At 39.3% G+C, this 27,772-nt stretch overlaps 1 protein-coding gene across 1 annotated transcript in view; it reads left to right on the forward strand.

Annotated features, from left to right (window-relative positions):
- The window catches only part of RBMS3 (RNA binding motif single stranded interacting protein 3), a 703,588-nt gene that overhangs the window by 100,535 nt on the left and 575,281 nt on the right, over positions 1 to 27,772 (forward strand). The window contains exon 2 of the mRNA XM_058028549.1: positions 4,581 to 4,649. Within this exon, the coding sequence (XP_057884532.1) occupies positions 4,581 to 4,649 (69 nt within the window). The remainder of the gene's footprint in view (positions 1 to 4,580; positions 4,650 to 27,772) is intronic.

Consider the following 27,772-nt stretch of genomic DNA (forward strand, 5'->3'; position numbering starts at 1 on the left):
ACTACAGGTGTATGTGTAAGTAGATTTTCTTTGAAGAAAAATGGTTTTGGTACGACTAAGTATTTAGTATACATTCCATTTCTTTTCATATTTTATTTTCTCTATTTATAAAGAAAATAATTTTCTCCTCTTCTTGCCCAGCCAAAAATTTCTAAGTCCTGCAAGTCAAGACAGTGTTTCATGTCTTTACCAATGAGCTGCATTTTGAAGAGTAACCCGGTTTGTGGGAGTTCACAAGGCAGTTCACAAGTACCCCAATTGCATAACAAATTTGCTACCATAATAACCCTTTGAGAAGTAGAAGAGGACAAATTGCCTAGGTCCCTTGGTAGCAAGGAGAACAGGGACTGTGGGTAGATTTAATTTCACCTAACATTAGCCATCCCCAGTTAGATGTCTCAATTAAACTGCCTGCTTAGCCTTTCTCTCCAGTGAGTGGATGGAAAGAGACAGGTACTTCCAGAGAGTAAATCATCCCATCTCAGGATGCTTTTCCAGAATAATGGGATGAATTGCCATGCTCATCACAAGACTTTATAAGTTTATTTGGGTGTAGAACAAGTTATAAACGTTGTCTTTGTTATCAGAATATATACTCCTTTTTTTGCTTTTAGAAATATTGTCAGAGTAATGACATTTGTCATTCCGGGCTCTGCTTTTTTTTCATAAATTTCAAGTGTGGCCTTATCTTGGAGCTCTCCTTGACTGACTGAGGAACTATTTAGGGCCTGTATATGCTCTTGGCTTGTATTGCATGCAGTCACTGCATGCAATAAGCTCATGGAGGAGCTTGTACAGCCTTATCTCAAGAATGAAATAGTAACATGTGTTTCCCTGAACTGTCCTGTTGAGCCATGCTCCATTGTATTGACTTCCATGTATTCTTTTTAAAGTTTTTATTTTCCTGGTTTTTTGCTATGTTATATACTGTGTTCAGTAGTAGGAATCTTCTGAGAAAACAGTTTTCTTGTGAACTGCATATAAAAAAAGCATCTTTGCACATATACTGCATAATTTGCTCATCTTTTATCTGTGCCACTTCAGGAGAGTGAGAAGTACTTTTTTTTCTTGGTCTCACTAGGATTTGCAGGCAGTCTGATGTTTCATTCAGGCTCAGGTTTGGCTAAGTGCTTGAAGCATTGCACCTGCATCTACATCAGATTTTCTCCTCTCACACTGACTGCTGCCTGGGCAGCAGTGTGCAGACCACCAGCTTCCCTCTCCATTTTTTCCACAATTTCTATCTCAGTTACAAAGCTCACACATCCAGTTTCCAGTCTTACTGCCTTTGGAAGTACAGTCTTCTGTGAGTCAGACCTTTCTAAAATTTTCAGCAAAACTTTGTGGTCTTTTAAAACAACAGGTGCTCATCTGCAGCTCAGTGAGTTTGACCTCTGTTCACCGGTGGAGGGAATGAGGAAAGGACCAGGACATAAGGAACAGCTTAGACAGCAGGTAATTAGGGCAGTCAGTCTTAATTAGTTTTTAATAGTTGGGGAGGAGCTTTTTGTGTCTGCATATGGCTGAGAGGCAGCTTAGGGAGCAGGAATGAGCTGGGGAAGCAGAATGGAAATAAAGGTAGCTAAGAGTGGGACTTGCTAGAGGCTCTGGAGGTGTTGATGGCTGTTTGGTTTAGGTTGTTTCAGTGATGCTGTTAGGGAGCTCTGCAAGACCAGGGAGGAAGTTTATGTCCAGGGCTTGTGCTAATTGTGCCAGAGGGAGCATTCTTAAATATCCTGTGTTTGTGCTCCTTCTTTCTCAAAAGAAGGAGTGATGTGGGAGGTGATTTTAACTGAAGAAAGGGATATGGCTTAAAGGGCTGAATGCAGCCTGTGTTCTCCCTGGTAAAATAGCTTGGGAAAATGCAACACCTTGAGGTCTTTGAGGTGCAAGCTGCATGCAAAAGCTGCTTATCCAGCAGTGAATATGGTCTGGCTTATGGCCTATTCTGCTAGATATCAAGAGACATTCTTAGAGGTATGTGGGTGTCTAATTTCTACTGGTTGCACCAAAATAGGCGTGGAGGTGTGTGCATTTGGAGTTTGCTCGTGCATGGCTTTTTCACTTGCTTTAAATATTTTAACCATTGAGATGAGCAGGATTTGTGATCTGGCCTTCAGAATTTTTCCTGTTGCCCTTTAGAACTGGGACAGAAGCTTAGATGAAAGTATTTTCCAGATATTTCAGAATCTACTCTGAATAGTCTGTGTGTGAGCAGTACAAGCCTTTGCTGTATAATCTGGCAATCTGGTTGCCTTGCAACATGCAAGTGAGCCTGTTTCTTGGTCTGTGAATGGAGAAGGGGGGAGGGAAAGCCTGGAAGGGTAGGGAAAATAAAACTCTTTTATACTACTATTTGCAGTTTTTTAAAAATGCCATCTTAATCATATTGGAAGATGAAAGTCATCTGATAAGTACTTCTGAAGTGCTAGTGTTTTCTTTTTTGTAATGTTAAAAAAAAAGAGAAATCATCTTCTGTCCTTGTCTTGGGAAGTATTTGTTTGCTGGATGTTTGTCCTGGAAAGGGTTTGCCTGTTTCTCTGTAATATTGCAGTACTGTTTCTCTGTGGGATATTTATCTTTCGGATGTCCTTGAAACTGAGACAGAAAAGTTCAAAAGAGTGATTGCTGTGTAGGAAATGTACCTACTAAAGGTATTGGAGTGAGTAATGAAACCGCAGACTGGTATTTATGAGTTTAGACAGGAGGAAGATGCAGCTTTATTGGATGATCCTAAAGGCAGATATCATTACATATATATTAATTAAGAAAGGTGTGTGGCGCTGGTGGAAAGGGATCTTGCTGGAAAACGATTTCCAGGTGCTTCTAGAAAAAACTCCAGCTATCCCATTATTCAACTTGTTCAGAGATTGGCTGGTCATTCTTCTGAAGCAGATGGAGATAGTTTTTCTCGAAGCTGAGACCAGCATAGTGTGCACTTTGTCTTTTCTGAAATACCTATAAAAAAAAAGTGTTATTCTGTTACATGGTGGATCTGTTTATTAAAAATGCCCATCCTTTTAGGGGTGTCTAGGAGAAGATAAATACACTATACATTAATGCTAATAATTAAATTTGTAAAATTACTGCTTTTTGATATACTAACACACAAATACAATTCCAGCAGTGGCTGTTTTTCATTAGTTAGAATGACATGCCAGCTTTAGAATATGTAATGATGTATAAGCCCTGGTGGTTATAATTGGCATAGAAATGTACTATATCCTTGGGTGTTAAAAGCCATAAGCTATTTATTTTCATACTTACAAAGACTGTACTACATTGTGGTATAAATCTCACATGGTTGTCACAATTACATTTTTTTTTAGTAATTTATGTCCATATGGTTCAAATATGAATCTGTCCCCCTTATTAGCATCCTGCTGGTCACATAATGTACTGATAAATTAGTATCTTATGTCTGAAAAGCCTGTAGTGACATGCTTGCAAGAAACTTGGTTATTTGCTGTGGTATCCAGTGGGTTTGTTTGGTTGTTTTTCTTTTTTTTTTTTTTTTTTTTTTTTTTTTTTTTTTTTTTTTTTTAAGCACCACATTCACATAAGTAAGGAGTGGACTGGAACTGGAAGCTCTTCTATTATACCAGACTCTAGCTTAAACTGGGTGTAGATGGTGTTGAAGTTGATGATATAAAATAATTTTGAAACCAGAGATAATGTGTAACAAAATAATTGATGTAGTTCTATTAGATGCCATAATGCATTGATTCTTCTTCAGTATCAAAGGCAGTTTGATTGTAAAGTCTGTATGTGACACACATGATATGGATGTGAAAGTATGGCCTTTGTTCTTAGGGTTTTGGGGGAAAAAATAGAGAAATGGGTGAAAGAAATATAGAGATAAATCATAAAGGCTGTTTTTCTTAAAAAGAAAGTTGGTATATAAATAATCCATTATGTATTCCAAAAATATAAAAAAATGAAACTTAGGTAAGGTGAAGTGATTCTGAAAGAACAAGTATTTTGTTTTGACACCCTCCTTTCAATCTTCCAACCCATAAGAAACACCATGTGTCCCTGTTCTCCACTTGAACAGTGAGCCATTGACCCCAGCTGAGTGAGACCTTGTTGCCAGTTCTTTATCTGCTGGTTGATCTGTCTGTCAAATCTGTGTCTCTCCAATTTAGAGCCAAGGGTCTGGTGTGGGACAGTGTCAGAGGCTTTTCACAAGCCCAGAGAGGTGATGTCAGTTGCTCTTCCTTTACAGCATGTTTGCTTAATCTGAGTGGATTCTCTGCCTGATGGGTAGTGCTTTGTAGCCTCAGTTTAGGTTGGGGTTTAGCATTTCAATATGCAGTCTAGGGGACAAAGTACAGATTGAAGTGTATATTGAGGTCCTGAGGTTCGAGGCTGAAAAGGGCATTGGTTGCAAATTCATCAAGCTTCCATCTATGTGATTTTAGTGCAACTGTCTCATATTTGTGGTTTCTGGGTCTCTTGCTTAGGGTTTTGGGGTTTTTTTTTTAATTATAGTTATTTACATGGTTGAGATTGGTGAAGTTGCCTGTGTGTACGACAGACGTGTGGGTGAATACTTGACATGTCCTTCTTTTATTTTGCAGAGACCTACAGCCAACAAGACTTCTGGTGCTCCTTCCTACAGCAGATGGTCCAGTTCACAGCCCCATCAGGTAATATGCCCTTGTCAAAAAGGATATGCAGCTCAGGTTGACACATGCATCCTTTGAAAGTGAATTTGTGAGGGGATCTGAGAGCGTTACCTACCTGCACCAGCCCAACTGGGTCACACTGCTCTCTGAGGTTGTTGCAGAATATCCTGTGTCAAACTCTTGGATGCAGCTGCTGCTCATGGAGGAGCTTGTACAGCTGTGCCTCCTCTAATGCAGTGGTGCCGCTCTGGTTTGTCAGGGGTGGTTATTGTGCCTGGATCCCCCTGTCCTTTGCATCCTGTCACTTAAGCTACAAGTGTGGGTGTTTGATGCCCTTTGACAATGCATGAAGTCTGTTCTCATATGCTAGCCCTCCTCTCCCACTGCCCTGGGGTTTCTTTGTGAAGTGGCTGCAATGATCAAAACTTCAGGAGAACTTGCCGAAGCCAGAAACTCTTAAGCGTTAGCCAGGAAACAATATTCTAATTAATGATTATTTATAAGAATTTGAATGGTATTCAGGGTTTCTGTTACTTATCAAAATTGAAAGACTTTTTTGACTATACACTAGGATATGACTTGCCTTTGTTATTAAAGAACTATGTATTTCAACTAAAGCAACTTTGTCTTCAAAAACTCTTCAGGTATCTTTTCAATAATGATTGCATTGGCTTTGCTTTCTTCCAGCCTCTACTTTTGTTTTTTCATACCTCTTCCTACATACACATTAAAAAAAAAACCCACAAAAACCCCAGTAACCCAGAAAAACCAAAACCACTACTCCCCCTTGACATCATGAAAAGTTTAAATTATCATGGTGAACAAACTCTTGATCTGACATGCTAGATTTTCTTCTTGAAGGACGTTTGTAGACTTAAGAGAGGAAACTTCCACTAAGTTGTGATTTAGCCTCAAAAACTAAAGCAAAAGAAACCATGAACTTAATTTGTGTTCAGATTAGGATGGGAAAAAATGTGCCTAAGTGCTTCATGGGCTGTTTTTCAGCCCATGATACTTTTTTCACTATCCTCCCAGTTTTAATAGTCCTGTTTTCACAAAGTATTGTGAGAGTTTTGTGCCTTCTCTTCATATAAAAATATGGTTATTTTGCTTGCAAAGTTTTCCAAATGTTCTGTCTTTCACTTTTTCAACACTGAATTTTTAGGGTAAAAGTGAAGGATGCATAGACAAAAGGTTAACTCTTTTTAATGGTTATTGCTTGCTCCATCCTAGGGCATTAGACAGTGAGCAAGAAAAAAGTTCATAACTAATGCATATGAGCACTGTTCCGCTCTTCCTGTGTGTGTCTGCAGTTGTCTGTTAATAGGAGATGAATTCCTGAGTCAGGAGGAGATCATCCTAACAAGTCATATGAGATGCACCTTATGCTCCGCACACTTGCTTTCCTTTTTGAGGAGGGAGGGAAACATAAGTGCATAATAAAGATTGTTTGTAGTGTTACAACCCTGTCAAACCACTAGCAGAGTTGAGGGATTAACTACCAGGAATGTTGCTTGAAAGTATGTCTAGACTATCCAACATCTGCAGGAAAAAAAAAAAATTGTTCTAATGTATTAAAGAGTGCTCGTGGTAGTTTCCCTCCACGTGTGTTGTACCCTTTGCGTTTGACTCTTGTTTTCCTTTGTCATTTCTACTCTACGCTTTTCTTTTTCTTCCTTGTTTATTGTCAGCTTTTGTCTTCTGTGTTTTGGGTTAATAAGCTTATAAACTTGCCTCATGGATATTATAAATGCCAGTACCAACTGTGAGGATGTATAGGCTTGCTGTGGTTCTGTTTGGGAGGCTGGAATACCGCTGTGCGCTCTCATGAGCTGAGTGGCAAAATATTTGTATTGGATAAGAGATTTGTATTCAGCCTTGCAACTTGCCAGCATCTATATATAGTTTATTTAACTTTTTTTTTTTTTAATATTTTTTTTAAAGATAGCTTTCCAGGAAAGAAAAAGATTAAAGTTCAAAACTCATAGTCTGCATTTTCTTTAGTCTCATGCAGTGAACCCAGCGAAGGCTTTTCCACATGCATCTTACAAGAATCCACACACAAACCTAATAGAACTACATAGCTGAGACCTTTGATGCATCTAAGAAATGTTAAAAGTTAAATTGATTTCTTCCTTCTTTCCCCAAAGTTTTTCTTTTTTCATTTCCTCTATCTATGTGAAGTTGGAAGGTTCATTAGGTGAGAGATTTGAAAGGGTGAGGTCAATGAGTCACAGAAAATAACACATTTTTTCCTGACTTGTTTTGCTTTGTGCTACCCAGACATGCTTATATTTTGTATTGGATAAACTGGAGCATGTTTATCTATCTCAAGTTTTTTAATAAGTTTCTATCAACTTATCACTGTCATGGACACATGGAATTTGTATGCTCAGGTTTTTTTTTATATAAAGCTGTTCAGAGAATAGTGTTGTCTTTCTTTTTTTTTTTTTTTTTCCACTGCCCCTTGAGCCTGAGAAAATGTCTTGTTGCAGGGGAGGCATCTTTGAAACTTGATTTAGAGGTTCCTTCTGACTGCCCTGGGAAAGAGGCATTAGTACCTGGTTCAAGCTAGGTTTGTTCAAGCATTCCTCTTTCTCAATGTCAGAATAAGAAGCCATTAGTCTAAGAGGTTGATTTTTTTGGATTTGAGGAACTTATCAGTTGAATTAAGGAATTTGAAGGAGTGGGCAGGAAAGCCAAACAAAATCTCAGCTTCTGAACTGGCATCCATGTAGCTCTGGGATCTTCCTGCCTTCAGATGTACTAAACCGGCTTGAGGGATGGAATCAAGGAGGGGATAAAGATGCTAATGAACCAAAATTGCATACACTGCGTTCTGGGCTACTGGCATTGCTTGATGTGTGAAGAAGTCTGCAGCAATTTTGTGAGAAGCTCTGAACTTAGTCCTTCTGTGGTACTCTGAAGGCTGCTGCCTGAAGTGCAAGTGGCTCTTAGAACTGATGAAAATGAGTGAGGAAGTGGCACTTTATCAGGGATGATGGTATAGCTCTTTCTAACATGATGCTGCTTTTGCTGAGTGGGATGGCATCCAAGGCAGAGCTTCTTGTAGTGATGGCAAATCCTTGTGTGGGACAGTCTGTCTGACATGAGGAATCAAAGGTACACAGGCAGGCTGGGACACAAGACACTCAGCTTTGCAGCTTGGTTGTCTCTGAAAGCAATTTTAACATGAATTCACTCATTACTGGTAATGACTTGAGAACTGTGTGCTAGTAAAAAATGAAGACAATTAAGAGAAAATCCCTCTTTTTTCCTTAGGGAAAAAAAGAAGAAACCATATATTTCAGATGCCAGCTTAAGGTCGAGGCATTGAAAAAAATCCATAGATAAAGCGTCCTAAAAGAAAGAATAATGGGACAATGATCCTCCTAATTTGCTATGTCCTAACTGTTAATGAGAGGCAAAAAGTCAGTAGTACCTACTCAGATCTCAGAAATACATCCACCTTGTCTGCAGGTAGAAGACAGTGTTAGGCTGACTTTTCTTGCTCATGAGCACACTAGGGAGCTGGTGAAATCTGACAATTCATTTGGTCTCCACTGTTGGCTGGCATCTTAGTGGCAAAATTCCAGGTCTCTTGCACAAAGGTTGTTAGCAAGACTATCTTTAGAAATGCCTAGATTATATTACTTTCTAGAACTATTCTAATGCCTCTTCAATATTAGGTGCTAAATGAGCCTGCAGAATAATTGGTGTGTATTAAATGCCATTAAAAATAATATAGAACATTTTAGCATCTTTCTCCTCCTCATATCTATTAGCAAGGCATTAGTTTATGAGCTAATGAAGTAAAAAATGCAGAAAGTGAAACTGTATCCAACGGGCCACAGGACAGGAGGGCTCTCAGCTGTGATTCCATAATGTTCCTCTGTCTGGTTCCACTGCTGCTTTGTTACAGAGTTATTGCTCTGACTTTCTGGTAGAGGCAAAGCAAGCTAGTTGCTTTCTTGCTGGTAGTCAGAGCTTTGTCCATTGTTGAACTTGACATCAGTGCCTTAAGGCCAGAATATGTTTTTTTCTCTTCAGTAAAGAAAGGCTCTTTAAAACTTAAACCTCTTTAAACACAGGGATAAGTACTATATTTTAGTACAAAGTGGTTAGCAGTTTCTCCTAGGAATCTGGATAGACAATGGATGTTGACAAACATTCAGTGTAGTGTCTATATTTCAAACAGCCAAAATAGTTTATCTTTCCATATGGTAGTTTATAATACCGCTGCTTTGTGATGGGCATGATGGAAATACCAGTATACCAGTCAGGAAGGCAGAAGCTGGGAAAGGTGATTTTCCAGCTATACTGTGGCAGCTGTTTTGTTGAATTTCAGGTCAGAGATTTCAGTATACATAATTTCTCTCTCTCTTTGTCCCTGTTGTGTGTGTGCCTGCTTCCCCCTTGCCTTGTTTTTGCCCTTGTATTCTTCCTGTGTATGTGTTGGAGCAGTAATGTGTTGGTAAGAAGATAATTAGACAGGTGTCTGTTCAGTAGGCTTTTTCACAGCGCACAAGGTCAAAATGAACCTTGTGATTAATTGTGCAGCATGAGAGTAGAGAAATGATTTAGTTTTAGGAAGCCAACTAGGTATGGCTTCTGGTAACAGTTGGGATTGTTGTAGTCTAAAACACCTCCAAGTGGAATTTCATGGCTTCGTGGAGCAGGAAGATGGGTAATAGTGAGCTTCCTTGATGGGTTCTGGCAGACTGCCTGAACACAAAGGTAATCAGAGAAATGGCTCAGAAGATCCATTCCTGTGAAGTGAGTTTTCTTTTAAACTGGTGGAAGATAGCTAGTTCTAAATACTAAATAAAGAGTAATAAATAGTAATGTACTCAACTGCTTTCAGTCTTATTTGTTTTCCTTCAGTGCCTCAAGTCTGACTTGGAAAAAGTCAGTATTGAGAAAGTCACTGTCTCCCTGATGACTCAGCTCTTTGCTTTTCTGCTGAGCACTGCACACTGTGGCAGTAAATTTTAGGTTATGTGCCTGTCTGCTAGAAAACTTACTGTGAACACCAACTGAAGAAGCCACTGAAGCCACTGAACAGCTGTCAAGTGGCAACAGAATTCCTTCACTCTTGACCTAGGTTTGAGCTGCAGTGTGCTCATCTAAATGACTGTGACTTAGTCCAGCTATTAGGGTTAAACCTTATTTTTAAGGGTCAGATGAGGTCTGGCAATTTTCCAAAGGCAAACCAGACAACCCATGCCACAGAAATATCTTCCTTCTTCCAGGCACTTGGTGTTTGCCCCAAAAAAGTAGCAAAAATCAATGGGCTCAATTAGACTTAATGAGGGAAATTTGCCAGTTTTGCAATAAATGGAGTGGAAATCCCTAAATACCTCCTTTCCATAATACATCTTTTCAGAGCTAGGCATTCCTCTTTACCATAGGTCATCAGTTTTGCAGCATTGCATTTTGATCTTTGTTACATTTGGATAAGCACATGGAAAAATCAAGTATGTACTGATAGAAACTGAATTTTTTAACATGTCAAAGGTACTCACTGAATTTCAACAAGCCTCTGTTAGGTTTACCTTGGATCACTCATTAAATTTGAATTTGAGGTGGAGACAGTGCCTTGCAAGAGCAAATTTAAGTAGTTAAACACTTAGAAGGATAATTATTATTTTATGCATCATGTGTTGCCCTAAGTTCACTGAAGGTTTGGAAAATATGAATATCTGTGATCAGCACTCCAGGTGTGCTCTTATTCCATGTATAAGCCATATTATGCACTTGAGAGCCTTTTGGGATTTTGTCAACTATTGATAAAGATAGACTCATGTGTTTGGTCAGTCTTTATTAGTAGCAGACAAAAAATTAGCCATTCTCTTTTTTTTTCTAGTGTGTCTCACCTCTCATACCCTTGTCCATCTTTTCTGCTGCTGCTTGTAAGGTTCAACTGGAAACCTGGTGTTAAAGGTTCTTTCTGCTTTCCAAAGTTTGATGATTCCTCAGTGAAATCTGGGAGCTGCTGCTTCTGGCATGATGCTTTTTGTAGGAGCGCGTAAGGGAAGATTGAACCTGGCATATGTTTCATAAAGCCACAGGAATCTGCACTGGCAGCCCCAGCTTCACCAAGGTCATGGGCAAAGGCAGAGTTGATCTCAGTGACTGCTTTGCAAGTAACAGGAGAGCAGGGCACACTGAGTTGGCTGCTCAGCTAAATGCATCAGTACACCAGGATGTGTAAGCTATTTTTATTGTGTGAAGATAACTCAGCCAAATGAGACTCAGGAGCAATTGTGTCTGTTGCCAACCAAAGTGCAACATAAACTTAGCTTTGTAAAGTTAAGGCTTTTGTAAATGAAATATGAGGGGAACTAAAAAAGGAAGCTGTTTGTTTTTTTTTTATTGGACAGTGGTAGAATATGAGTAAATGTAAATGTGTGCACTGTTATTCAAAGGTTGCTTTTCCAAGTATGTTACCTGTTGTCTGGACATAATTACCAGGCAGCTGTCTGAATTGAACATAAAGCTGATTCCTAAGCTCCAACAGGGTAAGAGCCTGAGCCTGGAGGGCAGCAATGGTGTTCATAAGATCCAACTCCATGCTTTCACTTAACTACTTGTGGAGAAACACTTTGTGTCTGACACAACTACTGACACAGCAGGATGAAGACTGGTGGTAATTTTAGAAAGAACCCCAAACCTATATTTAAAAGAAGGGCTTATGTTTTATAGTCACTGTAAATTATAAAATGCAGGCTCTATTCTGTAATCTGTGCATCTGGTACCTCTAGTCTACTCTATCGGTTGGATATATATATTCCTCACCAAGCATGGGATTTGGGCATTAGTTCCCAATACCAAAGTCTTGGTAAACCAGTTATGTTAAATTTCTCTGAATTATACTGTATAAATGTTAAACTTTAGCTGTAATGGTTATGAACACATAGGAGGACTCTTCCAAGACTCAGTACTGTGTATTTCTCTTCTGCAGGTGTGAGGAAGAAATAGCAGGTTTCCTTTCTCAGAAAGGGAAAGTTACTATTACTCTGTTAGATACCATTGTGTATCATGTTGCACTTTCAAGTAAGGGTTCAGAAGATTCCACCTATAGCTTGGCTGATCTTAAAAATCAGTATGCAGGGGAGAAAAACCCTTTTTTCCCAAATGATGTTTCTAAACAGCTGATTTTTTTTTAGTTTGTTTGGGTTTGGTTTTGGTTGTTTTTTTTTTTTTTTTTTGTTGTTTTTTTTTTGTTTTGTTTTTTTTTGGTTTTTTTTTGTTGTTTTTTTTTTTGTTTTTTTTTTTTTGTCTAGTAGGCCAGCAAACTTTTTAGTCCTTTCAATTGTTGTGTAATTACTTTTGATGACAAACACCAAATGTATGTGTTGTGCTAACCCTCTGCTCAGTGGGCTCAGGTTTGTGTAGAGAAATGTGTGTGCTGGGCATGAGGGAAAAGACTAGCTGCATTTGTAATGACTTCTGTAGATGTAAAACGTTTCCAAAAGCTATTTGTCATCTGCACTTTTGTTGCCTCTCAAAACTATTTTCTTCTAGAAGAAGAATTTAATAAGATTTAAAAAGACTGCAAATGCTATCATTTTATAAAATTTTTAACCATAAAGACAACATTCTCCCCGTGTCACATATTGTGTCATTGCTGGAAGATTCCCAGCCTCATTTGGAAGCCTCACTTCAAAACTGCAGACTCAATTTGAGAAATCCCAGGAATGTTCCTCCCATAAGTCTTTTTTGCCTCTTTGGCTTAGCAAGTTAAGTTTATTGGTATTTTTTTTGTGAATGCTGACTGCTCTCTCTTTGACTGAATTTGGTGAGGAAAAGGAAGGATGCAAGTTTTCTGAAACTTTTAGAGACAAAGAAAAGCATGAGATCACCCTTCAGTAGCCATTGGGCAGTTCATGGGGGAGAATCATAGAATGGCCTAGATTGGAAAGAATCTTAAAGATCATCTAGTTCCAAACCTCTGCTATGGTCAGGAACACCTTTCACTGGACCAGGTGGCTCAGAGTCCCATCCAACCTGGTCTTGAACACTTCCAGGGATGAGGCTTCCACCACTTCCTTTGACAACCTCTTCCAGTGCTCCACCACCCTCACAATTAAGAATTTCTTCCTGATAGCTAATCTAAACTTATTCTCTTTAAACCCATTTCCCCTTGTTCTCTCATTACATGCCCTTGCAAAAACTCTCATCTTTTTGTAGGCTCTGTTCAGATACTGGAAGGTCACAATTAGGTCACTCAAAACCTTCTCTTCTCCAGGCTGATAAATCCCATTTTTCTCAGTCTTTCCTCAAAGGAGAGGTGCTCCATCTCTCTAAATGTGGTGGCAGTCCTCCTCTGGACCTGCTCCAACAGGTTGCTGTCCTTTCTGTGCTGGGGAGCCTACAGCTGGATGCAGTGTTCCAGGTGGGGTTTCACCACATGGGAGAAGAGGGACAGAATCCTCTCGCTTGCCCTGCTGGATGCAGTCCAGGGTTGGATTGGATCAGCTGCATGTTGGCTGGAAGTGCACATTGACAAATAATGTCCAGCTCTCATCCACCAGCGTCCCTGGTCCTGAGCTGGGCTGCTCTTGATCTGTTTGTTCTCAGTCTGTGTTGATACTGACCCAGATGCAGCACCTTGTTATTGGTCTTGTTAAACTGTGAGATTCCCATGGGCCCATTTCTTGAGCTTGTCCAGGTCCCTCTGGATGGCATCTCCTCTTTCAGATGTGTCATCTGCAAGTTTGTTCGGGGTGCACCCTTTTTCTATGTCATTAATGGAGACATTAAATAACACTGGTCTCAGTATGGAATTCCAAAGGACGCTACTTGTTGCTGATGCCCTTTAGAACTCTGAGCCACTGACCACTACTTTGTGCAAGAGTCCAACCAATTCCTTATCCACTTATCAGTCCAGCCATTGAATCCACCTCAATCCAATTTTGAGAGACTGATGTTATAGGGGACCGTAGATGACATCTATGTCCCTTCCCTTGTCCACTGATGTAGTCACTTGTCATGGAAGGCCACTAGGTTAGTCAGGAAGGACTTGCCCTTGGTGAAGCTGTGCTGACTGTCCTCAATCACATCTTTGTCCTCCCTGTGTCTAAGCATAGTTTCTAGGAGGATCTGTTCCATGGTCTTGCCAGGCACAGAGGTGAGGCTAGTATGGGTCCCAGGTCCTCTTTTCTGCCTTTTTTATAGATGGGTGCAATGTTTCCCTTTTACTAGTCACCTGGGACTTTACCTGGCTGCCATGACTTTTCAAATATCACAGAGAGTGGTTTTACAATCAGCCAATTCCCTCAGGACTCTGGGATGCATTTCATTGGTCCCAATAGACTTATTTACATTCACGTTCCTCAGGTGGTGGTGAACCTGTTCTTTACTTGCAGTAGGGAACGTGGTCCCCAATGTGCTCTCCATCCACTTGAGAGGTGTAGGAAGAGGAGTTGCCATTGAAGACAGAGGCAAAAAAGTTGTTTAGTACTTCAGGCTTCCTTTCATCTGTTATTGCCAGTTTTCCAGTTTTGTTCATTGGGGAGAATACACCTTCTTTGACCTTCCTTCTCTGTTTAACATTCCTGTAGAAGCCCTTGTTATTCTTTGTATCCCTTAACAGGTTCACTTCCAGCTTCACCTTGGCCTTTCTCACCCCATCCCTATACATGAATGTCATCTCTGTATTCCTCCCAGATTACCTGTCCTTGTTTCCTCTGTGCATTTGCTTCTTCCCCTTTAGTTTGACCAGCAGTTCCCCACAGAGCCATGTGGGTCTCTTGTCTTCCTTGACCAGTTTCTTGCTTGCTATGATTGCTAGCTCTAGGACTCTATGGAAGACTTCCTTAAAGGTCTCCCAGCTCTGTTTTACTCCTGTATCCTGAGGGCAGTCTTCCAGGGATTCCTATTGATTATCTTTTTTAAGAGCTGGAAGTTTGCCTTCCTGAAGTTCAGGGGCCTAATTTTACTCTCTACCTGACTCATATCTCTTGGGACTGCAAACTCCAGCAATGTGGGATCACTGCAGCCCAGTCTGCCTCCAATCTTGATGTCCACAATCAGCTCTCTTACATTTGCCATGTTATGGATTTCCTAACATGGGGCAAAAAACTCAGTTTTTGGTGTCTGTGTTTTTTCAAGAATGAGGCTAAACTTTTGCTCCTGTGCAGATTTTCTGGTTAAGGGATGAGCTTACCCCAGAGCTCAAGGAATAATTCAGTTAAAGTCAATCATCTGCAAGATGTGTGTACATTCACTATCAGGCTTAATTAGTTTTGTTGTTCACACAGCTACACAGCTGAATTCTAACAAAATTCTATAGTGGATTGATTGAATTCAGAACTCTTTAAATCTGTGAGTCTTTTAAGGAAACTGTCTCCTTGCTGTGTATAGCAACATTATTCTTGACTCTTCCCAAGGTTCAGATCTTGTCATATAAACTTCAGATAATATTGTTTGAAGCTGCACATAATCTTACAATAGGGTCTTTTCATTATGTTATCTGTAGTATCCCTGATGTGTTGACTAATAGCAAAGATTGACAAAGCGTGTTACACGCAAACATCTTGCCTCATGTTCTATTAAATGTGTCATTTGATGTCTTCTGTCTTCGTTTTGACTTTGCTATGACATCTTAAAAGAAAGAGAAGATGCCAACAGATGATGTTTTAACACTTGTCAGCAATTCGTCATGTTTCTTCTTACTTTAAATTTAATTGTTCTTGGAATGAACAGTTCAGAGGGATTTTTTTTTTAAATTCTGCTTTCTGGTTAATGCAATCAATTTGATGCAGATGATAATTAGTATGATAATTGCAGCCTACACACACGCTACTGTAACCCCCCGATTTCTTCAGTGTTCCAATGTTTTTAAAGATTGCAAGATAGGTGGGAGCAGAAGAGTTTAAGTTATTTTTAGGGGCCTTTTGCCCCCTTGTTCTAGTATTTAAAAGTAACAGATGGACTTTGCTCTTTGTGCCTCTCATCTTTTATGCTCCTGAAGCCTTACACCTGGAAAGGAAATGCAATGAAGAGACATGGCTGGGTCTACCATCAGCTGCACTAACAAAGGAATTGATGGTTTTCCAGAGCAAACATCAGCTGAGGTGGAGGGTTTACCTTTGGAGGAGTAACACCTGGCATTGAGCTGCGTCCAGGGGCTGATCTGGGGATGGAAGCATGTCAAGGGAAGATGGTGAAATCAGGGCTGGTGGCATAGGACTGCTTCTCTGCCTTTCTAAACCAGGTCCAGACAAAAACTTCTTTAAGAGCCTTTCCCCTTTCCTGTCTTTTGCACGAAGGAAAACAAAGTGCGCTGATGGATTGTTTTAATAATCTAAGTGATGATCATTCTGTTTGATAATTAGCCATGCAAATCTGAAAGAAACAATTGGTGGATCAACAAAAATAAATCTGCAGGCTACATTTGGGGGAAGAGCTGAAAAAACTAATTTGGTTATAAAGATAGGTTATGCTTTGTAATGAGAAACGACAAGGCGTTTTGCTGCAACTGTCATGGCAACTTTACAGCTCCTTTATATAGTCTAATTTAAAATGTATTTACCCCGTAGCAATGAAATTGCAATCTATGTATGAATCATAAAAGCTGGGGATGGAAAATACCTCTTGAACATATGGACCAGTTCCTCAAAGGATACAATTTATTTTAACTCAAAGTGAGAGAATAAGATATTCTCTGTCTTCAAAGTCAGCTTTTTTGTCCGAGGTTTTCTGAGTGTGGACTCTAGAAAGGGTCTCTTTGTCTAATCTTGGAGCTGGACTTGGCTAAGAAACTTTTGTTAACTAGAGATCTCAGTATTTAAGTTTTGCTTCAACAGCTTGTGAGCTCTGCTGTCTACTACATGGCTCTACATAAGCTTAAATAGTCATTGAACACTGATAAAATTCACTTATATCAAGATGCTTGTTAGTCATGTTTCAAGGCAGAGATTAGTTGCCTACTGAGTTAAGATCTTAATTGTGTGAGTGCTCCATTTTTGTTCCATCAAGCTGTGTTGATATTTGAAATCAAACTGTAATCAGGAAATGAAAGCCTTTTTCCCCCCCGTTCGGTATTAACAGTGACTCAGTTAGTTGTTAATGCTAAGCATTGGTGGCAGTTATCTGAAAAGCAAGAATATGGTGCTAGAAAGAAAATGAGACTTTTATAGTGGTGATTTAAATCAATGTAAGGTTTAGGGTGCTGGTTCTCCCAGCATGTTTAGAGATCCTCTTTCATTCTGATGGTCAGCTTTTAGACTTAGAAGGAAATTCTTTGAGAATTTCATGATATCTTCCTAACAGAAGCTAGTTAACTTCCCCAAAGTCACCAAAGCTTGCATTACTCACTCTTATTCATAGTACAGTATGGAAAAAAATTATCTAAAAATTCCGTTTTCAAGATCCATGATCAATATCTTTATTTCTCCGTAGTTCTGCCACTGTCTGAGAGCCTTCTGTAGAGTGACCATTACCCTCCCTGTGAAGTGGGCTTTCAGCTTTGACTGGGATTATTTTTAAAAACACCAATGTTTCACACATTTTGGGGGATGGCATTGTTAAAAACACCAAGGGCCTACAAGTAACTTACAGTAATACCTCAAAGTCCACTGATGTGGGAGGCCAGGACCTTAATTCCATTCTAAATGAAATATCCAGGTTTTCTAAGGGAATTGAAATAGGGATAATGTAAGCAAAGAACTAGAAAGAACGATTCTGTAGAAACATGACTTACATATTGTCATAAAACCACTGTATTTCTTGCTTCAGCTGTATGTAGTGGATGTTCAAGACAATTAATGTATCAGGGCAACATTTGCATAGATGTAGAAACTTGAATTAAAACTTCAAAACCAAAAGCAACTAAGAAGTTATTGAAAAGACTGAAGTAGCCCAAGCAGAAATCCTACAGAAATCCAAATTTCTGACCGGCATTATAAGAAAAATGTGACTCTGGCAAAATGAAATGTTTTGTTGGTTTCTTTTTCTTTAATTGTGAATGGTGCTCAAATGGGGAAAGCATCTGGACTCCCAAGAATGAATGACAGTGCCTCAATGGATGAGATTGATTTGAATCCCTCTTCATGCACAGGTTAAAATGAGAATGTCAACTGGATTGTTGCAAAATTCAGAAGGGAAAACTAGAGTACTGTTCAGGATTGCAAATGTAACCATCAAAAACTTGTGGTGGGAGATGACAAGCTGGCAGAGTATGCTAATGAGTCTTAGATTTAATGCACATGAACTTTCATCCATGGTTTCCATTTATGGGCAGTGGAAGTGGTAAGCAAAATCATGCTGTGTGCCTTCATAACCGTGGCTGGACTATAAGAAGCAGGGGGGGAAATTGCTGTTAATCCTCCCAGTGACTTTTAGATGGACCTCCAAAGACTAGACAAAATTCTAAGCCTCTTATAACAACTGAGCTCTATTGTGTCCTGCAGTACAGAGCTTGCTTATCCTGCTAAAGATCAAGCTCTGTTTGTAGCCATCTAATAGGAATATATTGAATCTTGCATGGAGTGCAAGCAGGACTTTGATCAATATTGCACGCATTTTATGTGAGGACCTACAGCAGAGGCCCTACACTAGAAAAACAATTGAAGTAGGTCTTGGGAACACTTGACAGAATATATAAACATATGATGTTATGGTCTCTGTGGAAATCTAGCTGTATTGAACTGAAAATAGACCATACAAGGAGAAAATTGTGGAATTGTAGTCCTTGTATTAGGACACTATGCAGTAGGCCAGCAAGCTCTGTTTGGATTCCTTTGGAAAATAAAACTACAATAAAATATCTCCCTCAAAGAATTTAGCACATCTCTCCATACTCCACTATGAACTTCTGAAGGAGGAGTTTCTCTGTCTTACTGAGTGGCGTATACTCCAGGTATCTGATAATAAAAATCAAAAGCATGAGTTGTCCAGAGGAAGACATTGCAGGGGGTGCTCATGAGGTTCCATTTCTCCAAGGGGAAGCATGAATTCTACAGTCAATACACAGTTAGGTAAAATAAATATATTACACCAGGGCTTCCATCACTTGTGTTCTCTCTTCTCTGAGGCAATAGCACAATGCACATATCAAATGACTACATACTGACAAACTTCAGGTTGGGAAATGTTATCTGAGCTACTGTCATCTGTATGTTCACATAACTTTCTGTGTGTTGATTTTTATCTAGGAATGTTGTGTTTACACTTATTTTGAAAAGTAACTAAGGAAAACTAAGTGAAAGTGGGATTAAGTTCTGATTTTTGTGCCCTTTGGCTACTTGTTTTCAGTTCTAGTCATCGGGCCTAAGTCTTTTATCTCAGGGCAGTAGTCTGGTATGCTTTCATTTCAATCTGTTATTTAACTAAATTGCATTGTGAAGTAGGAACTTCTTAAGCTTTTTTTTTTAAAGTCCAGTTTTCTAACTTCTCCTTAATCTTGTTTCTTCTAGGATGTTATTTCCCAGATGTAGTATATGAGAAGTTTTATAGTTACTAAGCAATAGTGGTTGTAGTAGTCTTTGCAGTACAAATATTAATATGAAATCCTCCCTATAACAGTGGTTGTAAAACTGCTGATATATCTGCTTTAAGTATGAGGGGAAAAAAATGATAAAAGGCCATGTACTTTGACTGATAGGGGAAGTGTCCATGAACTAGAGTGTTTTCATGTCACAATTAAGTGGTATTCTTGTTCCAGAACAGCTTCATGTCCATGAATTCTTCATGTTTAAGGTTGCAGTGATTGTTTTTTGTTTTCAATGAGAAAGCTTTCATTTAGGGACACAGTCTGTAGCATTTTTTAACTCCTTGTGTACTTTGCCCCATTACAGAATTTTAGAAGCATCTGCAGAATCAATTTTGAGTATTTAAATCTTTCTCTCATATTGCCCTTGATATGATCTTTCTCAAGAACTACTCAGTTTTGGTCCCTGAACACAACAAAACGATCACTATTGAAGGGGCTTGTTGAAGAGCTGCAAACTAAAAGCACCAAACTTTCGGCTCTGGCTCATGCCTTGTCACTCAGAGTTGTGGAATGTGATGCCAGTTTCTCAAAGAGATGCTTGGGTCTTATTTTTTATATAAATATATACATTTACTGATATATATATGTTGAACTTGCAAGCAACATGGGTGCTGATTAAAACCTCATCTGTAATTTGGAAGTGCCACGAGGAAGGAGATCTGCCTGAACTCTACCAAGGAATTGGCAAAGTCGTAGGTAAGAGAGGCGTGGATCCAGCAACATGCTTGGGTTCCAGCATTAAAAGTCTGACTGAAGTTCTTCACTGAAGGTGCCTAAAACAAATGGAAAAAAGCTCATTAACTCCTCAGGAAAATAAGTCTACTGAGGTGTGTTCAACATAGCGATGCATATCTAACCCTTGGCTCTGAATGCCATCACTTCAGTAGGGCTCAGAAGACAAGAATTTTTCACTCTCCATACTTGAATCTTGTTTTGTACCTTTTCCTGGAGCAGTTGCTCATCTCAGGACTAGAGGAGTACAGGACCCATCTGGACATTTACTCTGAATTGTTACAGCTATTCTGTTTTTACTTAAATGTGTATTATTATGATCTAAAGGTGAACACAGTTCTTGGTTATAGAGAATATTTTTCACATGTAGGGCAGGTCAGCTTTTCCAGCTGACAAACACATTTGTCAGCTGAACTAGCTCTGGAGGGAGGTTCATGCCAGTATCAGCCACAAGGAGGCAGAAGCATTAAATCTTAAAATACTTGTAAACCACGTCCTTGATATGTATCTCAGTTTATTAAAACTATGCTTTGGAGTATCTATAGCTGCCTCTGATGTATACAGAAGCTTGGGGAGAGAGAAAATTTGCAGGGGAGAATCCAAAACATCAAAGAATTTCGTGCATGGTATGGTTTTACTTGGTGCTTTGATAAGGTGGAAAAAACTGTTATAAAAACATATAAGCAGCAATTAAAGCAAAGATAGGCCCCCCTTCCCCAGTGGCAACAGTTACATGACAGTTTCCCATCCATTGCATTTCATACTTATCACTCTTGGTCACTTACCCTTTGTGAAGGCACCCTTAAAGTCCAGCTCAGTGACAGTGACACATTAACATTGCAGTAATTGTATTTTCAAGCATGCCTGGTTTCCTGTTCAGCTAATAAGTTGCTTGCTCAGCTGCTTGCAGTAATTCAGAAACGCAGCATGGCATATTCGTGTTTCTGGACTACCTTTTTGGTCTGATTGCACTGTGATAATTCTCTTAGAGGTTAGCTAGAGAGAATTCTAAAAAGCATGAGTGGTTTAATTGAGTCTGATCCCTTCACAGCACTGCTGAATGTGAATGAAATCCCACTTGCATCCTGGTGAACAACTATTGAAAGCTTGGTGGTGGTTTGCTGTGGATGCTTTTTATACCTGGTAATGCACATGAAAGAAATGGAGAAGGGGAGGCAGAATTCAAAGTGAAAGCTTGTATTTTGTCCTTAATTTGTCCTCCTTTACTTAAGTATCAAAGCACATATGGAAGAAAGGTCACTCTGTTATCTGAAACTACTGCAGCTCAATACGTACCTGGGCATAATGGAATTTGTTTAAGGACATGGTATCATCTGTAATGTCAGATGTCCTACCTGTTACCATCTGTGTCAGACTTCATCTGACTGACTGTAAATACAGATCCTCTGCTGTGTGTCTTAGACTGCTGTCTTGGTTAATGTAGGTTGGTTTGTGTGTTGAAATCCACTTAAAAAAGAAATTTCTTCCTGACTTAAAAAGCATTTGTGTAAGGAACACCTCTTCTGCCTGTGAAGGGATATTGCAGTCCATTGTGTTAAGACGTATTACAGGTTTAAATTACAGATTATGACACTTCAAAGGTGCTCTCTGATACTCATGCAGCAATCAGACATGCAGTCACGATGCTCCTGTGGCTTAGAGGCTCACAACTGAAAAGGAAGGAAAAAGGCATTTGATACCAGAGATGCATTTCTGAAGAGCAGCCTGTTGTTTCACTCTCATCCTGTATGCCACCACAAATGCTCATTGCTGAGGGCAGGCATGTGCTCCCCCACTTCTGCTGCAGGGAGCTCTGCTAATGTGGTGCTTGTAACCTTCCTCTGCTCCAAGCACTGCCTTTATATTTCAATAGCCTGTTGAGCACACGTCTTTCCACAGCCCAGGGCTTGAATTTGGGATCACATCGTCTAGCTTCCACTCCAATTAGCTATTGAATACACTGGACATGTTCATGTGTTAATTAATACCCAGTGAGACGGTATACAAGGTGATGAGTAAATAATGCATCAATAGATGTACATTCTTTCTTGGGTACTGTGAATATCAAGGAGTAGCTATGCCTGCTTTTAAATAGGGGGAATTTTGATTTTATTTCTAAAATTATGGAAGCTTTGGATTGTAATTAATGATGCTGTTCTAGTAAAATAGACTTAGTTAGGTCAAGTTTTTGACCTAAAATTATTTTCCTCTTACATTTTGGAGTTAAATGTAGCTTTTATAATTGTTATTTCTAAATAACAATTTAGAAATTGTGCAGAAATTGTGCATTAAAAGTTAAAAGGGAGTTAGTGAAAGCAGTTTAGCATCCATGTTCTTTCCTTTGTGTTGCACTTTCTTGTGATTTTATAATGTGCTTGCTGGAAAAAAATAATCAGTGGTATGTGTTGTTCTGCCACAGGCCTGACATTCTGGTAAACACTTCTCCCGCAAAAGATGTGTCAGAACCACTGTGAGGAGCATAAAATAAATGTTTTATATAAGTAAGCTGTTTAATGTCCTGTTACAACCAGCAACATCTATGTTGTCCTGCTAATGCAAGTAATCACTTAACCTTTCTGGTAAGCGACCTTTCTTCCGCTGTGTTTAGAAGGTTGTTTGTGCATTTCAAGACTGCTCAAACGGCTGTGTGTGATTGTCACGTAGCAGAACGCATGTCTTAATGTCACACAGGACTGCCTAAACTCACTTCTGCTGCTTGAATGTTTTATCAGTTTCTTCCGTTCAGAATGGCCTGCCACAATTTTTCTATTTTTTTTCCTCTTGGCTAGACATAACAATTTTAACTGCTATTGAGTTTTACCATTTGATTGACTTCTCTGTTATGGAAATGGTGTGTGACATGCCTGGCTTCCTGTTTCCAGGTAAATCGCACAAAAAGAAAGGAGCCTGGTTTACTGTAATGATACTTCACATTTTCAGGTATCATGGCTGAGCAAATGGTTCATTGCTTTAATTACAGTGGTCACTGAGGTAATGTCTGACAGGTTTTTAAGTTCCCAGTTGTCTAGATAATAATCTGTGATAATGATGTTATTGTGGGCTCTTTTTTTTTTTTTTTTTCTGGTGAAATTGGTGATTTCTACTATTCTTGAAAGTCTGCTGTGCATTTCAGCACAACTGCAGCCTATTGCTGAAGCTGGATGTCCTAATGCGCATCACAGCTCTGTGCTGGGAGCAGTCATGGCTCTGGTGGGGAATGCACTGTATCCTTAGATCCTCCAGAGAAATGGTTCTATTTCAGAGTGACTCCCACATACTTCTCAGAAACTTCTAAAAAGAATTTTATATTACACAGCCAAAGTGTTTTCTCTCACTGTGTGTAACACTGAAGTATTTTTCAAAACACCTTGACAGTTAAAATGTGCTTGAGTATGAAGTTTTTTTTCCTGCAGTGTCTGATTATGCAGGTGCAGTTGATATAAATTTTTCCTTTTTAATTCCCTCTCCTCCACCCCCAGCTGTTACCTTGAAGTGGTCTGAAACAAGTTTAGTTTAACAGTTTATGTTCTTATTGAGATGTTATGCTTTTCTGTTGCAAGACTGTCTTACAGAAGTCACTGATATATCCCTTGATCATTTTTTTAACTTGTAGTTGTACTAGCAGTGACCTTACTATGAAGTCTTCTCTGTCTGTTGGTATCCTACTCTTGGATATTATTGCAATGGTATGGTCTAAGTTAAACTGTTTGTCAGACTTTAAAAATATTTTTTCCCCATTGAGGTGATAGTTTGTTCCCTCAGCAGAAGTGAACATGGAACAAAAGCTCTGAACACTGGGAACCTCGGAATTGTTATGAAAGGTCCTTTTTGCCTCACTGAATAATTTCAGGACTCAGATTTTTAATTTTTTTTTTTTTTTTTTTAAGTACAATTTCAGTGGGACCCAAATCTGACTACTCAATAACTACAGCACAACTTATGGGTTGAAAACTTCAAAAGACACTTTTACAACTTGTAAAGCTAAATAACCTTTGAGTTTACTTAATCTCTTCAGGAAAGATTTGTGTTGTAGTGCTCACACCTCTTCAGGTAACAGCATGATCTTTGGGTGGACAATAAGTACATGGTCTGGACATAGCTTTACTCTTAGAGATTCATTTTGATTTTCTTTTATCTTGTGTTTTACCTCCCTGTCTGTTTCTAGCAAAGAAGTGAAGATATAATTCTGATATTGGTTGCCGTCTCTGGAGCCATTTAGTTGTGTTATCTATTTTGTGCCTGCTACACACAAATATGTCCTTGATGTTGCTACTAGTCTGTGATTTAAAACTGCTCTCATTCTTTTTAGTTTTGTCATATGCATACAATATTTCATCTTTTGAGACTGCCTGATATCTTACTGCTGTGTGCTTTCCCTTTATTTACAAAGATAGGTAGAATCTTGTCATAGTTATTAGCTCTGATTCTGTCCACAAAGTCTTTCTTATAAACCTTGTTGTGGCTTTTCTCTACTGCACCTGTATGTTGCTTTTCTGTTTAACTTTTTTACCCTGTGTCTTGTGCAAAATCATATTTTTCCCTCTTTTATACACTTTTCCAGTTCTACTGAGTGAATTATTTGTATGTCTGCTTCCCCAGCTTCTTGGAGTTCATTCTGAACTTGATAGCTGACACTTCCCATGCATTGGTAGAGTTACTGTATTTTCTTCTGTCTTTGCAGATGTGTATCTCTTGTCCCTTTCCTGAAGGGTCTGTCATAATATGTTTTTATTGTGCAATGGCTTTGCAGGAGCTCTGAAAGCCAGAAAATGCTGCTATTAGCCACTATGTATAGAACCCCTCTCCTACAGATATTATAGGCTGTGCCTTTCCCTTATCAGTTCCTCTCAGCCTGTGGTGTAAATCATTCAGCTGTGCTTCCTTTGTTTGACTCTGGGTACAGCTCTGTGTCTTCTCTTTTTGCTGGTCTGAGAGGTTCCCACTTCAGAGCCCCCTCTTACCACTCCTGGGAGCAAAGCTCAAAGTCTTTGCTTTTTAACCAGGCCATCATTGTATGGCATTGGAGCTCCAGCTGGGTCTCTAACATAGCGTTCCTGTTGAGTTCCTTCTTAAATTCACATGTATGCTCTGGTTGCCTCCATTGCTTCCGGGAAGAATGCAATTCCTAGCAGGCATTTAAATCTTGGACTGAATAAGGTTGGCAGCATTACTTCCAGGATAATTTCAGGCAAACCTCTAAAAACATCTGCTAAAGCATCATTATCCCAAGGATAATGGCCACCTTCTATTTCCTACTCACCATTTGGAGGTAACCTGTCCCACCATGATTTCGAGCAAGAGATTAAACCAGTGTGGTGCCAGTTTTAGTGTTCGTTGTGGAAAACAAGATTTTAAAGCTTTGTGAAAATTCCTGTTTCTTGCACTCTTCATGGGAGGAGATAAATTCTCTAATGAGGCACTGTATAATTTTTTTGGACCTTCTCCTTTTACTCACTAGAGAAAACTAAGTTTAAAATGGAGGCCAATAAATTAGAAATTGTTTTGATACCATTTTTGTGTCTTCTCCTGCCAGTCCCTCATTTGCTCCTTTAGACAAGCTGTAATGAAACCTCAGATTCTGACACTCAGCAACCCACTTACTCAGTCTAAACCATGAGACAGGATGAGCAAAAGGGACAGCAGTTGTGTCTTTCTGGAGATATTTTTTGTTTTTTATCAGGTCTATTATATCCAAGTAGAATTATGTAAGAATTTGTCTTAACAGCCTAATTTATTCCTTCTTTTTTTTCCCCTTCTTCTCCCACAGTCCCCCAGCAGTAGGCATGAAAACTCCTGCCTGGCTTGCTGTCCTCTTTGGGAATTACCCATTAATAATTTTTCAGCATGCCCAAGGTTCTTATCCCTATAAAGCTTATGTTTCTTCATTGTGTCTCGGTTCCCTGTTAGGCACCTGCTACTGGTGACCTTGCAAAAGGGCCTGAGGACTCTTCCCCTCTTCCTCTTTCATCATTTCTCACTTCTGGCAAGTCATGCTCGTGGTATAAGCTGAGCCTGAAGCATGCCAGGAACAAACTGTGCGAAGTCCTTTGTGACCTGAACAGAGGCTGAGACTTCGGTGGAGAAAACAAGAGCTGATACCTGAGCTCAGATAGACTTTGTAGTGCCTCAGCTTCATCAGGGCACTGCCTCTAAGCTGTGTTCCTGCCATTTGGTGGCATCTGGATGCAGCAGCTCATCTCTGGGGAGCAATCAAGAAGCATGAGACTCTTTGAGGTGACACTGTTTTTCCTTTGATCTCTTGGGCCTTCTTGATCTGATGGTAGTTTGAGCTGCAGCATGGAGGAATCAGCCAAAAAAGTGCCTTTTCCAGGAAACTCTGAGCAGATACCTTCTGATGAGAAATTCAACTCTTTTCTGCTTGTGCAACTTGAGAAATTGCATGAACTCAAATAGGAGGCCCCACAAATAAACTTCTCATTTGAGGAGGGAGAGAAGTTCCATGGCAATAAGCATTGTTAGCAGATACCAGCTGACACTTGAGTTTCGGCCTTCCTTGTGTAATAATGGATGATGTTTGTAAAAAATACTGTCGTAGTCCTTTACCTTTCCCATTAAGTTCTAGTACAAAATGAAAGAGATTCTTTTAAGAAGAAATATCTTCAGCATGGGTACTGACAAAGTACTTGTGGGGAATACCTGGGCAGAACTTTTTTCTAGTTGCAAGTGAAGATGTACCTAGAGAGAAAAAGCAGCTCTTGGTCTTATTTCTCTCCAGGTAAATATGTTTTCAGTTGGAATTGCAGGGATTTTTTAAAATTTTTTTAAACTAAGCTAATAGTTGGATATGATTCTGTCATTGTGGTCCCTTTGGAAGCATGATTCACCTGAATGTCTGAGAAGGGATGTATGGTGAGTCATGTACTTGCATAGGGTTTCCAGGAATTACTGGTACCTTTCTGTACTGGTGAAATGTTTTTTTTTTCTTTTTTCTGATCAAAAATAGTCTGATGACAATATCTGCATGCATCAGTTTGCTCTAGGACAGATTTTGTGTGGCATCAGATTTTTGTCTTTTGTTGAAGGTTTGCAGCTTTTTCAGAAATCTTGATTTCTGATTTTGAGCATGCCTATAGGAGCTGCCTTGGCTTCCCCTTCCATTTTATGTTTAACATGCATTAGAGACAAGAGAGAGAAATACTCATTTTTATGAATGTTTTGCGGTCCCTTTTAAAATACCCTCTGACAGCACAGTTCCTGGAAACTGCAGTTTTCCCTGTTTAGAATCTGTATTATTTTAATGCATGTGATTCTGGTGATTGTAAACATAGGTATTAGTTTTATTCCTTTTTTTCCCAGGTTTCATGCTGCATACATGAAAGAGTGGATGTGTCTGTTCTGTGGTTTTTTTTTTTTTTTTTCTGTTGTCTGATGCACAACTTGGTTAGTTTTTTGGTTTTTACAGTGAGATGTCAGCATGACATCCCAACAATATGTGCATATGTGTTATATTGACCTCTCTGTAGCTGAGCTATCAAAGTCTCATCTTGAAATTATTTATATACTTAACCTTAAGGTCCTGAGCAAACATACAGGCTTGATGGATATTATTGGCAAACATTAAAATCAGTGCTCTTCCCAACATATGTTCCTGCTGAACAAAACCTCGTCGTTGTTGGATTTTTTTTTTCTCCCTGTACTGACTATTGCTCTTTCTAAGAATATGCAGACCACTCACTAGTTAAACAGTCTAGCTTTTTAAAGTAGACCAGTTTCACTTGAGGACTGAAATCATGACTCTACCATATGATCTAATTAAGAGTTTGCTGACTTGGAAGACAATATTTGCCACGTAATTTGTTATTTGTCATATGGTAACCTTGAAGTTAGTGGGGTGGTGTTGGAAGCTGTAGCATCAAGGAGCAAGCAGTCACAGTGCCCTACACTGTTCTTT

This window comes from Melospiza georgiana, chromosome 1 (genome assembly GCF_028018845.1).
Source record: "Melospiza georgiana isolate bMelGeo1 chromosome 1, bMelGeo1.pri, whole genome shotgun sequence".
Lineage (NCBI taxonomy): Eukaryota > Metazoa > Chordata > Aves > Passeriformes > Passerellidae > Melospiza > Melospiza georgiana.